At 40.2% G+C, this 12,745-nt stretch overlaps 2 protein-coding genes across 3 annotated transcripts in view; both read right to left on the minus strand.

Annotated features, from left to right (window-relative positions):
• Positions 1-12,745, minus strand: part of TAF2 (TATA-box binding protein associated factor 2) — an 84,852-nt gene that overhangs the window by 68,385 nt on the left and 3,722 nt on the right. The gene's annotated exons all lie outside the window — the stretch shown is intronic.
• DSCC1 (DNA replication and sister chromatid cohesion 1) lies at positions 727-11,934 on the minus strand. 2 transcript variants are annotated; one of them, XM_027684344.1, is made up of 9 exons: positions 11,718-11,934; positions 10,697-10,865; positions 10,016-10,150; positions 7,131-7,221; positions 5,699-5,837; positions 4,500-4,552; positions 3,170-3,324; positions 2,466-2,614; positions 727-2,034 (listed from the first exon to the last, which is right to left on the minus strand). In XM_027684344.1, exons 1-9 carry the CDS (start codon positions 11,924-11,926, stop codon positions 1,926-1,928), a joined length of 1,209 nt encoding a protein of 402 aa, XP_027540145.1. In that variant the 5' UTR covers positions 11,927-11,934; the 3' UTR covers positions 727-1,925. The 2 variants fall into 2 exon arrangements, with proteins under 2 accessions (XP_027540145.1, XP_027540144.1); XM_027684343.1 differs by having other exon boundaries at positions 3,170-3,327.

The raw sequence follows: 12,745 nt of genomic DNA on the forward strand, positions 1-12,745 counted from the left end.
GGGGGAGGGGCGGTGGTGCCACGGGAACGGGGGGGATCGGCCTCCGCTTGGGAATGAAAACCGATTTAATTCGGGAACACGCCTGGAATCACGGCTGTCAGGCTAGGCTTCGCGACGGGGCAGAGATGGGAATCACGGCACACTGCCACAAAATGGCCCCTTCCTTCCCAGCCCGCCTGGGTCTCTACTTTTAGTATCAGGAGGACACGAGATAAGTTCAAGATTTGTTCTGTTTTGTCAATTCATCTTTTATGTTCAAGTAAATGCTTGCATCAAAGAAGCTGATGGAGTTTTGAAAGCGTCATTTCATGCTGACTGCCCAACAAAACAAATCAGGAGCACTGTGATGTGCTGTAATACGGTACTTTTCATGAAATACTTCATTTCTTACTTGTTTCACAAACCAACCCCTATTGATGTCGGGGTTTCTATATAAATATACACTGGGACCACAGACTACAAAACTATGAATTGAGTCGTGTATTTCAACTACGGAACCTTCTGTGATGCAAGGGAAAGAATTTTCGAGGCTTTTACCTTGATATTATTGATCTCCAATAGGGAACCTTCTGGTGCTTTTGGAAGCCCACAGCTGTTGGAACCAGACAGGGAACAAGGCAGTCCTTCCCGGCAGGGAGCAATCCTAAATCAAACACCACAACCCTGCATCAGCACTGAGGAGCACAGGGAACTGACCTTGTATCACTGGGCAACAATAAACAGAGCTTAGGAAATAGTTTTTATTCAGCATTTTATCTGTAACAAAATTCCACGTATGCACATACCCATCCTAAGAGTTACATTTGATTTACAGTTTCTTTCCCCTCCCCACTCACCCTACAGCTGGAATGTTGGCAGTTCCAAGGTTTTTCATACCTCACATCTGAGTTTGATGCAGCAAATGCTTTTTGTATCAAATAACCTACAACTGTTAAGTTTAAATAATAAATCTGAAAACTGTCTAACATTAAGCTCCAGTTCACTGACACACAAACAATCCTTTTTAATGATTACAAAATTTCAATCTCAGGCACATGACTTCATGACAATATAAAAAAACTCCTGTTTCATTGCTCTATACAGAATAATATTCTGCTGTAAGTTTTCAAGGCACAATTTCTTTGTGCAGTTATTTGCTATAACAAAATTTTTTAAAAAATAAAAAATAATTGCACAAAGTTTTATAAGTTCTCTTTTAAAAGGTAGTCTTCTGTAAAGCACTAGTTTTACCTGAGCTACATTTTAATGATAGCTTATAGGACACTCATAACATAATGTCCAGCTGCTCTTTCTTATATTCACACTTCAGTGCAATTTGGGGTTTTTGTAATATTTAAAAAGCCATTCTGCCAAGTGTTAACATGTCAAGAGCTTGTGCTAGTGGTATTCACAGACGTGACCATAAAAAGAACCACCTTTCAAAATGAAGACTATTGTAGTCTCAATCAGGAATGATTTTTTCATGAGCTTCTCAAGGTCTGCACTATTCACTAACATTCAATTAAATCTTAATCTTTAAGAATGGTCACTAACAGGCAAAAGGCTAAACATTCCCTTTTCCTGTTCAAATCAATTCAATTGACTGAATTATTATCAAGGTTTTAAATATTCTTGTCAGATTTTAGCTTCTGGATAGACAGATCAAAGTGTATTCAAGAAGTAGCTTGACTCCTGGCTTAATTAGACACAAAGGAAAAAGAAGTTGGTGGGCAAAGGAAGGTGAGCTGAACTGTAGTTCCTCAGAAGATAAGTGCCCTCACATTCTACTTAGCTGACCAGAGAACAGTACTCCTTCAAGAAGCTCAGCTGCTTAAACTCCAGTACACTATATAACGTTGGTCAGCAACTCCTTTCCCCAGGAGGCAGCAACAAGTAATGTTCACTGTTAGTCTGTTCAGTATCCTCAGTTCATAAAACAATACTTGTTATGAGATGGGTCTTCTGGAATTATAAACTTTAACACCATTCAGCATTGAGGAGCGAGCATATTTTGTCAGGAGAGCACCAACAGTCTGCTTCTCTGCACACAAGTCTCTATAGAGAAAATAAAGCAGATGACACTGGCATTAGAGGTATTCTCAAACAAAATGAACCCAAGAAATACTTGTAACCATAGCAATAAACTGGATTAGGATATTAGGAAAAAAGAAAAATGAACTACTGTAACTGTCACAAAATGCTTTAAATTACCTAAATTTTAGAACTTTGCTTGACATTTAAGCAATAGGCAAAAGTACACATTATCACCCATTTAAATCCAGTAGGATCAGCTTTTTACACACACTTAAACCCAACAAATAGAGCTACCGATCCCAGAGGTGAGTATTCTATTCATATAGAATTCATATTCATTTAAAATGCAAAGTATAGTATTTGAGTCAATGATAGCTCATCAGAAGCCAGCAGTGCAAAAAGGGAAGAATATAACGCTAATTATATTTTAATAAAAGGAAATACATCCTTACTGTATATAAGGGGTAATATCCACTTCTGTCCACTTTTCCCGTATGCTGAATAAGCTGTTGAATCTTTCCTGATTGTCTTCAGGTAAGTCTTCTACTTTTAGCAGAAAGATGGTCTCTGGTCTTGAGCTTTTATCCACAAGAGCCAAGCCCTGTAGATCAGCATCAGAGAGAAAATGTAAAGACAAAAGAAACTTCCTTCTTTCTGACAATGTTGCATACAAGTTGCTCTTTGCACATTCAAAGCCTCCTAGAACTGCACCAGAGGCAAAGTGAAGAAATATCATAAAGGGGTTGTTTTACAGGCAATATTTATAATTTCCTTTATGACAAGAAGGAAGGGGGAATTCATTGAGTTCCAGCCTTTCTCTGTCTCTTTTGAGCAAAAGGATTCCCATAGTGCTTATTATTCTACTGGCTGTCACTACAGTCTGCTCAACAACAGCTTCAGCCTCTGTTCTAGTTACATGTACAAGTAGTAACTGCACAGCTGCAACTTTTCTTCAAACAGTGAAACATGCTGGAGTTACAGAAACATGAATTATCATGATTCCAGACTACTGGTGCTCATAGAGGATATCATAAAACGTACTTTACCTCAAAAGCTGACAGAAACAACACAATCAATACCCAGTAATGGATAAAATCTATGTATGACACAAGTCACAGCCTACTCAGGAAAGAATCATACTTCTTTATGTGTTTACCTTAAGCTGATCAAGCCTTGTTGTCATCCCTTCAGGGACACTTTGTTGCCAGACTTCTTGAAACTCTGACAGATTGAATTTAACTGCATTTTGCAAAAGCATTTGTGCTACAGCTCTACATATTTTATCTTCATGCATTTCAAAGTAAACCTCCCCTGCTGAGAAACAAAAAACAGGTTATATCTTGGGTTCCTGCTTTTTGATAAAAGAACAGAAAACAGTCTTGTACTTCCATTCTGTTTTACAGTCTGCTGTAAACCAAGTGTCCTCTTCTTTCTTTTTCTTTGTAAGTAATCTGACTTGGTACTACTTTGGATAAATGATGGTATCTTCTCATTCTCGAGAACAAATTATGCAAAATAGAGCAGCACTGTCCCAGCTCCAGTATTACTTCATATCAATAAATGTATTTGCCCTCCATCTTTTCCCCTTTCACAATACTCTGTTTCTCCTACAGCTTTCATTCCTATTTCTGAATGGCTTCTATTAAAGCATTTGCTGTCTGTGGTTGAACAATTGACAAAATTTTCACTTCTTTAAGATGATGAAGGGAATAAAGAGACTTCATTTTCTCTCATACTGACTTAACTGAAATTCTCTGAAAAAAATCATGTATAAACAATTCCTTCCATTTTTTCAGTCACACAGACCTCCTGTCATTCAGACTTGTTCCTCGTGCAACTTGTGCAACCTGTTTACATATATTAAAATGACAGTCTGTTGCCACTCCAGCTACTTTCCTATGTCCTTTAAGGTTGAGTGCAACTCCTACTTCAGCCAATGGTGAGACAAAAGCCACTGTGGGGAAGAACTAAGACTGAGATTAGGGCACTGCAATATTATGTCTGTGTGAGATGGGCAATGGAAATTTAATCAATACAATAAGCAGATCTTGTGGTGCAGTTCAAGGGACCAAAGGCAGACCCCTACTTCGGGCAAGCTGAATTCATGCCATTGACTATTCACAAGAGCACAATTAGTTGCTTAAATATCTGAGACCTCCTAGGGTATTCAAAGAGACATGCCATCTAAATTTTACTAGTGATCTGTCTTTAGTCACAAAATTAAGGCTTGTAGACACCTAATAAATCACTTCCAGTGCATCTGTTATTTCCCAATTTTTCACTATTATCTTGTCCAGTTTAATAGTCCTTTTTCATATGAAACTTCCTTTAACAATTTTACTGATTTTTAGCTCAGTTTTCTCCCTCCTTTTACTGGCAGTGCAGTAAACTCATTTGTTTGGGCCATCCTCACAAAATCTGCATTTCCTCTTTAATATCTATTTCCCTTATCCAAAGTTAAACCATGCAAGTTTTCACAAACTTACCACCATCAACATATTTCCTCCCATAGCTTAAAAGAATGTGTTCTATCATCTCTCTGGAAAAAAAATAAAATCAGAAATCAAGTTTAACGCTGTTTATTAGGACGTCACAGAAACAGTTACCAAGAAGATGATGAAGGAACAGGTATAGGGGAAAAAATAAATCTAAGAGAACAGAGGATGAGACTTCTTCATGGGTGAAATGAAGAAACTGGTAAAAACTTAGAAGTAAAAGAGAACAAAAAGGAGGTTCAGGGGAGACCTTATTGGTCTCTACAACTCCCTGAAAGGAGGCTGTAGCTGGGTGAGGGTCGGTGTCTTCTCCCAAGTAACAAGTGACAGGACAAGAGGAAAAGGTCTCAGGTTGTACCAAGGGAGGTTTAGATTGGATGTAAGAAAAATTTCTTCATGGAAAGGGTTGTCAAGCACTGGAACTGGCTGCCCAGGGAAGTGCTGGAGTCACTATCCTTAGAGGTATTTAAAAGCTGTGTAGGATGTGGCACTTAGGGATATGGTTAAGGGGTAGATTTGGCAGTGCTGGGTTAACAGTTGGACTCAATGATCCTAATGTCTTTTACCAACCTAAATGATTCTAGGATGCAAGTCAAAAATTTGGCAGTTAATTACCCCTCACTGAATAGTAGGCATTTTTCTAGAACTCTGGCATAAAATTATAGCCTAACTGCAGACACAAAAGCAAGATCTCTTTTTGAGCCAAATGAATGGAAAATGCTACATATTGTAAACTAAGACTTTGTTTGAATGGTAATCTTGAATTACTTCATGACTTCAACTCTTATATTCTCAATTCGGTATTACACCAGAAAAACATACCCCCATCTCAGACAGTATGCAACAGGTAAACAAAACATTTTTGGCTAGCTATAGTTTAGAATAGGCGTTTCAAGATGCTCAGCCATTTACAGCTTAAGTACATGCTACTTCCATCATTTACAATTTAGTAGTAATGTCTCTACTATTGAATGAATTGGAAATATTACCAATAGACACTAGAATCAGTTTACTAACCTATCTGTCTAAACTACTTATGCTCTTGTATACTTTTAGAGACAAAGAAAATGTATCATTAACACCATGGTAACTGGAATCTAGATTTGGAAGACTATAATTATAACAAACAGTTAATAATTATTGTGATTAGTAATAGTTAATAATGAATGTAGGCAATTTTAATTGCTTACCTGGGTTCTAGAGATCCAAGTTCTTCCAGGCAGGTATGTAAAGGAACCTTATTTAAAGACCAGGACTCTGAGTCTATTAGCTGAGTAACATGATCCAAGAGTTTCATCTCATAGTTAAATTCTAGAATTCTCCAATATCCTGCCAAACAGAACACCACAAAACACTGTTAGAAGAAAAACATTAACATCTTAATTCTCTTCCCATTAAGATACATTACAGAGTCTGGACATTTAGGTCACACCTTTACAAAGTACAGCAGCAGCATTCTGTCTTTTTAGGGATTAAAAGTGAGAAACAGAAATAAATAATAAGAACAAATGTAAAGGAGAATGACATTTAATCATCTCATGACATGTAATAATCTTCATGTAGATTAACTGCCACAGACACTACAAATCGCATCCCAAGCTGAATCAGACCTGGAGAAACTAGTAATTAGTTCAGGCACAGAACTGCATGAACACAACTGGCTGCACTGGCACTGCAAAGCAATAGTTCAGGTCCAGACAATCCAGATGTGACAAAGCACAGCTGTGGTACAATGGTACTGTGCAGGTGTCACTGACAAGGGAAGCCATCTCTGAGATCTTTGCTTACATAATGGGATGGGGTACAGAGATGATGGAGCAGTTATTCCTAGTGGTGCAAAATGATGGGATGTGAGGTAACAAGGGAAAACCCAGCTGATTACTAGGATTATTTTCCCCCCTGTAGATAGTCAAACACCAGAACAGCCTGACAGAGGGCATGCAATCTCCATTCTTGGAAATGCTCAGAACTCAATCAGCCAAGGCTCTGAGCATCCAGCTACAAGCTGGCTCTGTTCTAAAGCAGGAATTTGGACCTGATAACCTTCAGAGCTCAGTTCTGCCCTGTTTCAGTCTATGATGCAAGGACTGCTGTCACCTGGTGTTCCGGTGCGGGTTTGGGCATGGCCAAGTAAAGGATGAGTAGGACCTGTCCCAAGGTGAGGCACTTGCTCAAGTTTTGCCTCACATGGTAGGAAGATACTGAGATAAACCCAGTCTGGGAGGGAGAAAGGACTAGGAAAAAGCTGGAGTTAGGTAAGGATCAGCTATTTTTGCCTCTAGAACAGCAAAAAGCAGTACCCACTCATTCATGAAGAGGGCAACCAGCCAAAAAAATATTCATGCAATGGGTGGGATACTCTGATGCCAGTGTTTGTAGCAGCAAAGAAGGAATTACCCTGGGAAGAGACAGACTGGCAGTGCCTGCTCGGCTTTATTCTTTTGATCAGCTTCATAGCAGTGGAGGACATAGAACTATGGAAGCAGATCTTAGAACTTTGAAGTAACTTGCACCTTGAAAGACAAGGATATGGAATGAGCCTGAGAAAAAGGAGACACATATTTTGGGGACAATAGCAGGGTTATTTCCTCATAAGCAATAATATTCTTCAGAGATGACTACCTTCAATTTTGCAGGCATTTATAACCTGCAATTGATGGAGTATTTCTTCTTCGCTTGCTTGAATCAGACTTAACAAATCTTCTGTTGTATACTGCAAGAAGGAGAAAAAAGAAGGAAATAAAACAGGTTATCCTTAGTCCTTCTTTGCTTCAGCAAGCATGCTAAATGCATTGTAAGCTATAATGAAGGAAAGACTTAAGATAGATGTTTTTCCTCAGACCCTGAATTTTCTAAGGTTTACCACATTCTCTGAAACTTTTACTGTAACTTACAACATTTTCTCAAAGGGTTATTCACTATAAGTCAGTCCAACTACAGGAAAGTTTTTGTGCCAGGCATAAGTAATACACCTGTATTCCCAGGAGGTCAAATTAGCACACACAGACATCGTAAGTAAAGTATCCCAGCAAGAATGAAAAGTCAATGTATTCTGGCTTTCCTAAAATCACATATATTAATCTGTGAGATTCAAAGAAAAGGCAAAACAAAAATCACTTATCATTTTTGGTGTCTGCTATCCAATTAGCAGACACGAAGCACAGACCCAGCCACAATACATACAGCTCCTTGCAGAACAGTTATGAGGTGAGATGGGAACGTGCTGTGGATACTGTAGTAAAGACATGGTAGGAACAGAAGGTATCATGAAGAGTGAAGTAAATGGAGGAAATACCAGACTTCAATCCATCAGAAATAGGGCTTGATCAATTCCTTTATTCACCTTACAGCCTATTTAATCCACTCTAATATTAAAGTTCTGTTGATTACAGCTTATTTCCTATCAGAAGGAAAAGTATTGTATTAAGTACTTGAGATCTATTAGACTATGGGAACACAAACAGAACAAACCAACACCAAGTTTGGCACATCCACACGTTAAAAAAGCATTTAATAAATATAAAAAGGTCTCCTTTTCCTGCCATGCCATTCTTATTAGACAGTTTGTCGAAATATCATCAGGCCAAGCTCCCATCAGTATGTCAACAAGGGGCAACCTTATTACATAATACTTAAAGAAACTGCTAGCAACTGAGATCAAAAACATCCCCAAATCAATATATAAGTGTGTTTGTAAGTTAGATGCTGCCATTCAGATGCCTTGCACAGAAATCCTTGGCATTTGTCCCTGCTTTGGGGTCTGGCTAGCACTCCTAACAGCTTCTTTGAAGACATCACTGCTCTCAGTTCTGATGCTTTTATCAGCTTCATCATCCTTGCAAATGTAAAATAGAATGGACTGACTTGCATCATGTCCACATCAGCAATTTCCAGATAATGTATTTAGTATGTTTCTTATCCTTATTCTTATCAGACTGTGATCACCTGAGTATGCCTTGTCATTTCACGGTAAAATTCAGTACTAGACTATTTATAAGTTTTCCTCTAGTTTGCTAATCACATCACTATGCAACAAGCTTCCACACAGTCTCACAGTTCCTTATGGCTCTTTTGCTGGGGTTCTCTGTGTATGATACAGTCCTGAAAACCATGAAAAGTTTACAGTAAGCCACCAAAATAGAATAATCTGTTTTCAAACAGATTAAAAGTGGCTTATTAGTTGCCAGTACATGAAAAATATTAAGTGTAAGCAAACAACACAGTGGAAATCTTTACTAGACACATATTGTTTGGGATTCCAGTGAGAATTAGTCTTATAGGAAAGACCTTTCCCCTGGAGAGCTTTCAGATTCATTTAGAGTTCCATCAGTGGCAAGGTGAGATTTGCCTACATGTATCTGATACATCTAGTTGTTCTCCAGCGAGCTTATAGAGGAAATACATTCTCCTTCAAAATAAATGGTGATTAGTTCTCAAAGTAGGCATTAATGTTTGGGAGACATTGACATGTTTTTATAACATTCATTCAATATTATGAATAAACATTATTGCATATGACATTTAGTTGTGTTGCTAGCCTATGTCAATCCTTATAATTTCTGGACAACTTAAGCTCTTCTACCTCTACCATCCCTATTTTGCTGTATGTCCCTCTATGCCTAGATCAGAGTAGGTGGCAAAGGCAATTCTTGGGGCAAGATCATGACACTGATCAGAAATGAGTCTGTTAATCACCCAGGAAGAGAGAGGCAGCCTTTCTCTCTAAGGGAGAAAAGTAACATCTACATTTGCACATCCAGTCACACACAGATGGCTTGTTCGGTCAGCTTCAATCAAGCCTCAGCATAAAATACTTTGGAGCAACCATTTCTGTTTTCAAGTCAAAAGGAAAACTAACCAAACTAACAAAACCCCACAGTTTTTATCAGCCTTTTATCTGAGATCATATGCCGCACAGTGCAGATCTCTCCTTTACTCCTTAGACCCTAAATTGAATTGCCTGGAAACATAAAAGGGCAGCAAAACAGGATTTTATTTGTGTTTTCCCTTCTTGTAGCATCAGTCCCATTCCCCGCTTTATATCATCCCTGTCATTCTCTTCGACTCCCTGCTTCTCCTTGTCATCATAAATTACTGATTGGCAAGTGACTTGCACATGGGTGTGCTCTGATCTCACACATAACATACTATATATGTGCCAAAGAAGCCAAAGAAGGAAAGGCTGCATTATACTTTAGTAGTTATGTAACTCTCAAGAAATTTAGAAAAGGTACTGAAGACTGTCTTCCAAGAAGCTTCCCATATGAAGAGGGAAATCCCCAGTCTCTTTCTTTGTCCTTCCTTTTCTCCTCTTTTTACTAATAAAAAGGCTGCTTACCTGTACTCAGTGGAAGTGCTAACAATTACCAGCTTGTTTAGGTTTAAAAAATTAACTCAAAGGAGCACTGTGAATCATGCGAGGAAAGGCTTTTTGTAGTTAAGAATGTGTCTTCACCTGAATTTGCTCACTACCAATTACAAGAAAGCAATTTACTTTTGAAATTTACCTTTGAAAATGTCAAAGTCTGATCTTCCTGACTGTTAGGCCCTTCATATGGATCTTCCATTAAAAGATTCCTTAGTTTCTTCAGTTTTGGTCGACATCTCCTTAATTCCCAATAGTTATTGGAGAAACCAGCAATCTACAAGAAAAAATAGAGACTCTTAAAACTTTTTAATATACCATCTGGATTCAAAGCTGCTTACCAAAAATTTTCAGCAGAAAGTGTTAATCTAGTCACTGGAAACAAGAATCAATTCATAGGGTAATTAGTTTGAAGACAAAACAATCACTGTAATGTTTTCAATAAAAAAAATTTACCACAGGCAATGACATATAAAAATCCACTGGTAATTGATAAAAGTATGTTCATAGTGCATAAGACAAAGGTAACAATTCATCTCTGCATGCAAACAACAGGAAATCATGCTCCTGTGTATAAAGCATATTTATAAAGACATCCTCCTAGAGCTGTTTAATATACAAAGAACCTACAGGAGACTCATGTCCTCCTGCAGTGTCAGCCTGCAGCTATAGCAATATCACAAGGCATTTAAAATGGCATTACAAGCCTGTGTTAAGGCAAGGGAATCCCAGCTGAGTTTCACATAAGCATCTTGGCAAGAAATTATAGAGATTAAGAAAGCAGAGAATTAAAGCAAACAAACAAAATCCCAGAAGGACATACCTGTGAATGAATAATATTACAAGATGCTGGATCTGCATTCAACTGCTCTGGAGTTTTGCAACCAGGAATAAACAGCAGCATATTTGAGGTATCTGCTATTTTCATGTCGTAAGTTTTATCTTTGCTGCACAACACTGCTTGTTCATCCTTTTCACCACGGATTACTAGGCTGGGAAAAAAAAACACAGCATAAAAATAAAGATGTATTTTTAACTCTATTTCAGGAGGAACACCTATTAAACTTGACTGATTTTTTTTCATATTTATACATTTGTAAAGAAGTTATAAACTGAAGTTCTGCTGGGTGGCAGCAGTCACAGTACACCAAAATATAAAGATGCAATTGTCAAGTAAATCTAACTGACTGTGTTTTTAGCTCTCGTTTCAGTGTGAGAAAACTCAAAAAGACAAGCATTCAATGTTTTTATGCAGATCACAGTCAAACTTCCCCACATGCCTATTCACACAACCCACATAAAATACTGATTAAGTGATGCTTAACACCTGAACTAGTTCACTGATCTTAGAAATTAGATTACAACTGGAGTTGTTCTTTAATGAGGACTGATATTGAGGTGCTGGAGCAGGTCCAGAGAAGAGCAACAAGGCTGGTGAAGGGACTTGAGCACAAGTCCTATGAGGAAAGGCTGAGGGAGCTGGGGCTGTTCAGCCTGGAGGAGGATCAGGGGAGACCTCTCATCACTCTCTACAACTCCCTGAAAGGAGGTTGTAGCCAGCTGGGCGTCGGTCTCTTCTCCCAGGCAACTATCAGCAAGACAAGAAGATATGGTCTTAAGCTGTGCCAGGGGAGCTTTAGGTTAGATTTTAGGAAGAAATTCTTTACAGAAAGGGTAATCAGGCATCTGGAATGGGCTGCACCAGGAAGTGGTGGATTCTCTGTCCCTGGAGGTTTTTAAGATAAAACTGGATGTGGCACTTAGTGCCATGGTCTAGCAACCATGGCAGTAGTGGGGGTGTCCCCGCGGCCCGAACCAAGCACCGCCCTCGCGCCCCGCCGTACCTGCGCCCCGCCTCCAGCTCGGCGCAAAGCCCCGGCTCCAGCTGCAGCAGGCAGCACTCGCCGGCGCTGGCCTGGGGGCCGAAGCTGAGGCAGTGCACGGCCGGCAGCAGCTCCGCCGGGTTCAGCTTGGCCGTCTGCAGGGTGGCGTCCACCTCGGCGCGGCTCCGCTCGGACATGGCGGCCGGGCCGGGCCGCGCCTGGGCCGCCATTCCCGCCATCCCCGCCCCGCGCAGGCGGGCGCCGGCGGCGCGCGCACGCTCGTTGATCCTGCGGTTGGCGGCCGGGGGGGCGGGCGCGAGCGGCTCCGGGTGGCGCTGAGGGGAATCGTTCTCCTCTGCTCCTCCTCCGCCGGCTCTGACCCGGGACAAACCCCTCGATTCCGGTCCGGCTGCACAGGAGCCAGACCGTGCTGCAGTAAAGTCTCTCGATACGCCAATAAGATGCAAAGGAAAAAAAATCTACAAAATACACTAAATAAAATAAAACCACGAAATACAGCAAAGACCTCTAAGATCATGAAGTCCAACCCTTAACCCAGCGCTGCCAAGTCCCCCACTAAACCATGTTCCTAAGTCCCACATTACACATCTTTAAAATACCCGCAGTGGTGGTGACTTGACCACTTCCCTGAGTAGCCTGTTCCAATGCTTGACCACCCTTTTTGTGAAGACATTTTTCCCAATATCCAATCTAAACCTACCCCGGTGCAACTTAAGGCCGTTTCCTCTTGTCCTGTCGCTTGTTACTTGGGAGAAGAGACAGACCCGCACTTTGCTACAACCTCCTTTCAGGCAGTTGAAGAATGATAAAAGCTCTCCCCTGAGCCTCCTTTTCTTCAGGATAAACACCCCCAGCTCCCTCAGCTGTTCCTCATCAGACTTGTGCTCCAGACCCTTCACCAACTCCATTCCCCTTCCCTGGACATGCTTCAGCCCCTCAATGTCTTTCTTGTAGTGAGAACTCCAGAACTGGGCACAGAATTTGAGGTGTGGCCTCACCAGTGCTGAGTACAAGGGGATGGTCCCTGC

This window comes from Neopelma chrysocephalum, unplaced genomic scaffold (genome assembly GCF_003984885.1).
Source record: "Neopelma chrysocephalum unplaced genomic scaffold, ASM398488v2 Primary Assembly neopelma1_66, whole genome shotgun sequence".
Classification (NCBI taxonomy): domain Eukaryota; kingdom Metazoa; phylum Chordata; class Aves; order Passeriformes; family Pipridae; genus Neopelma; species Neopelma chrysocephalum.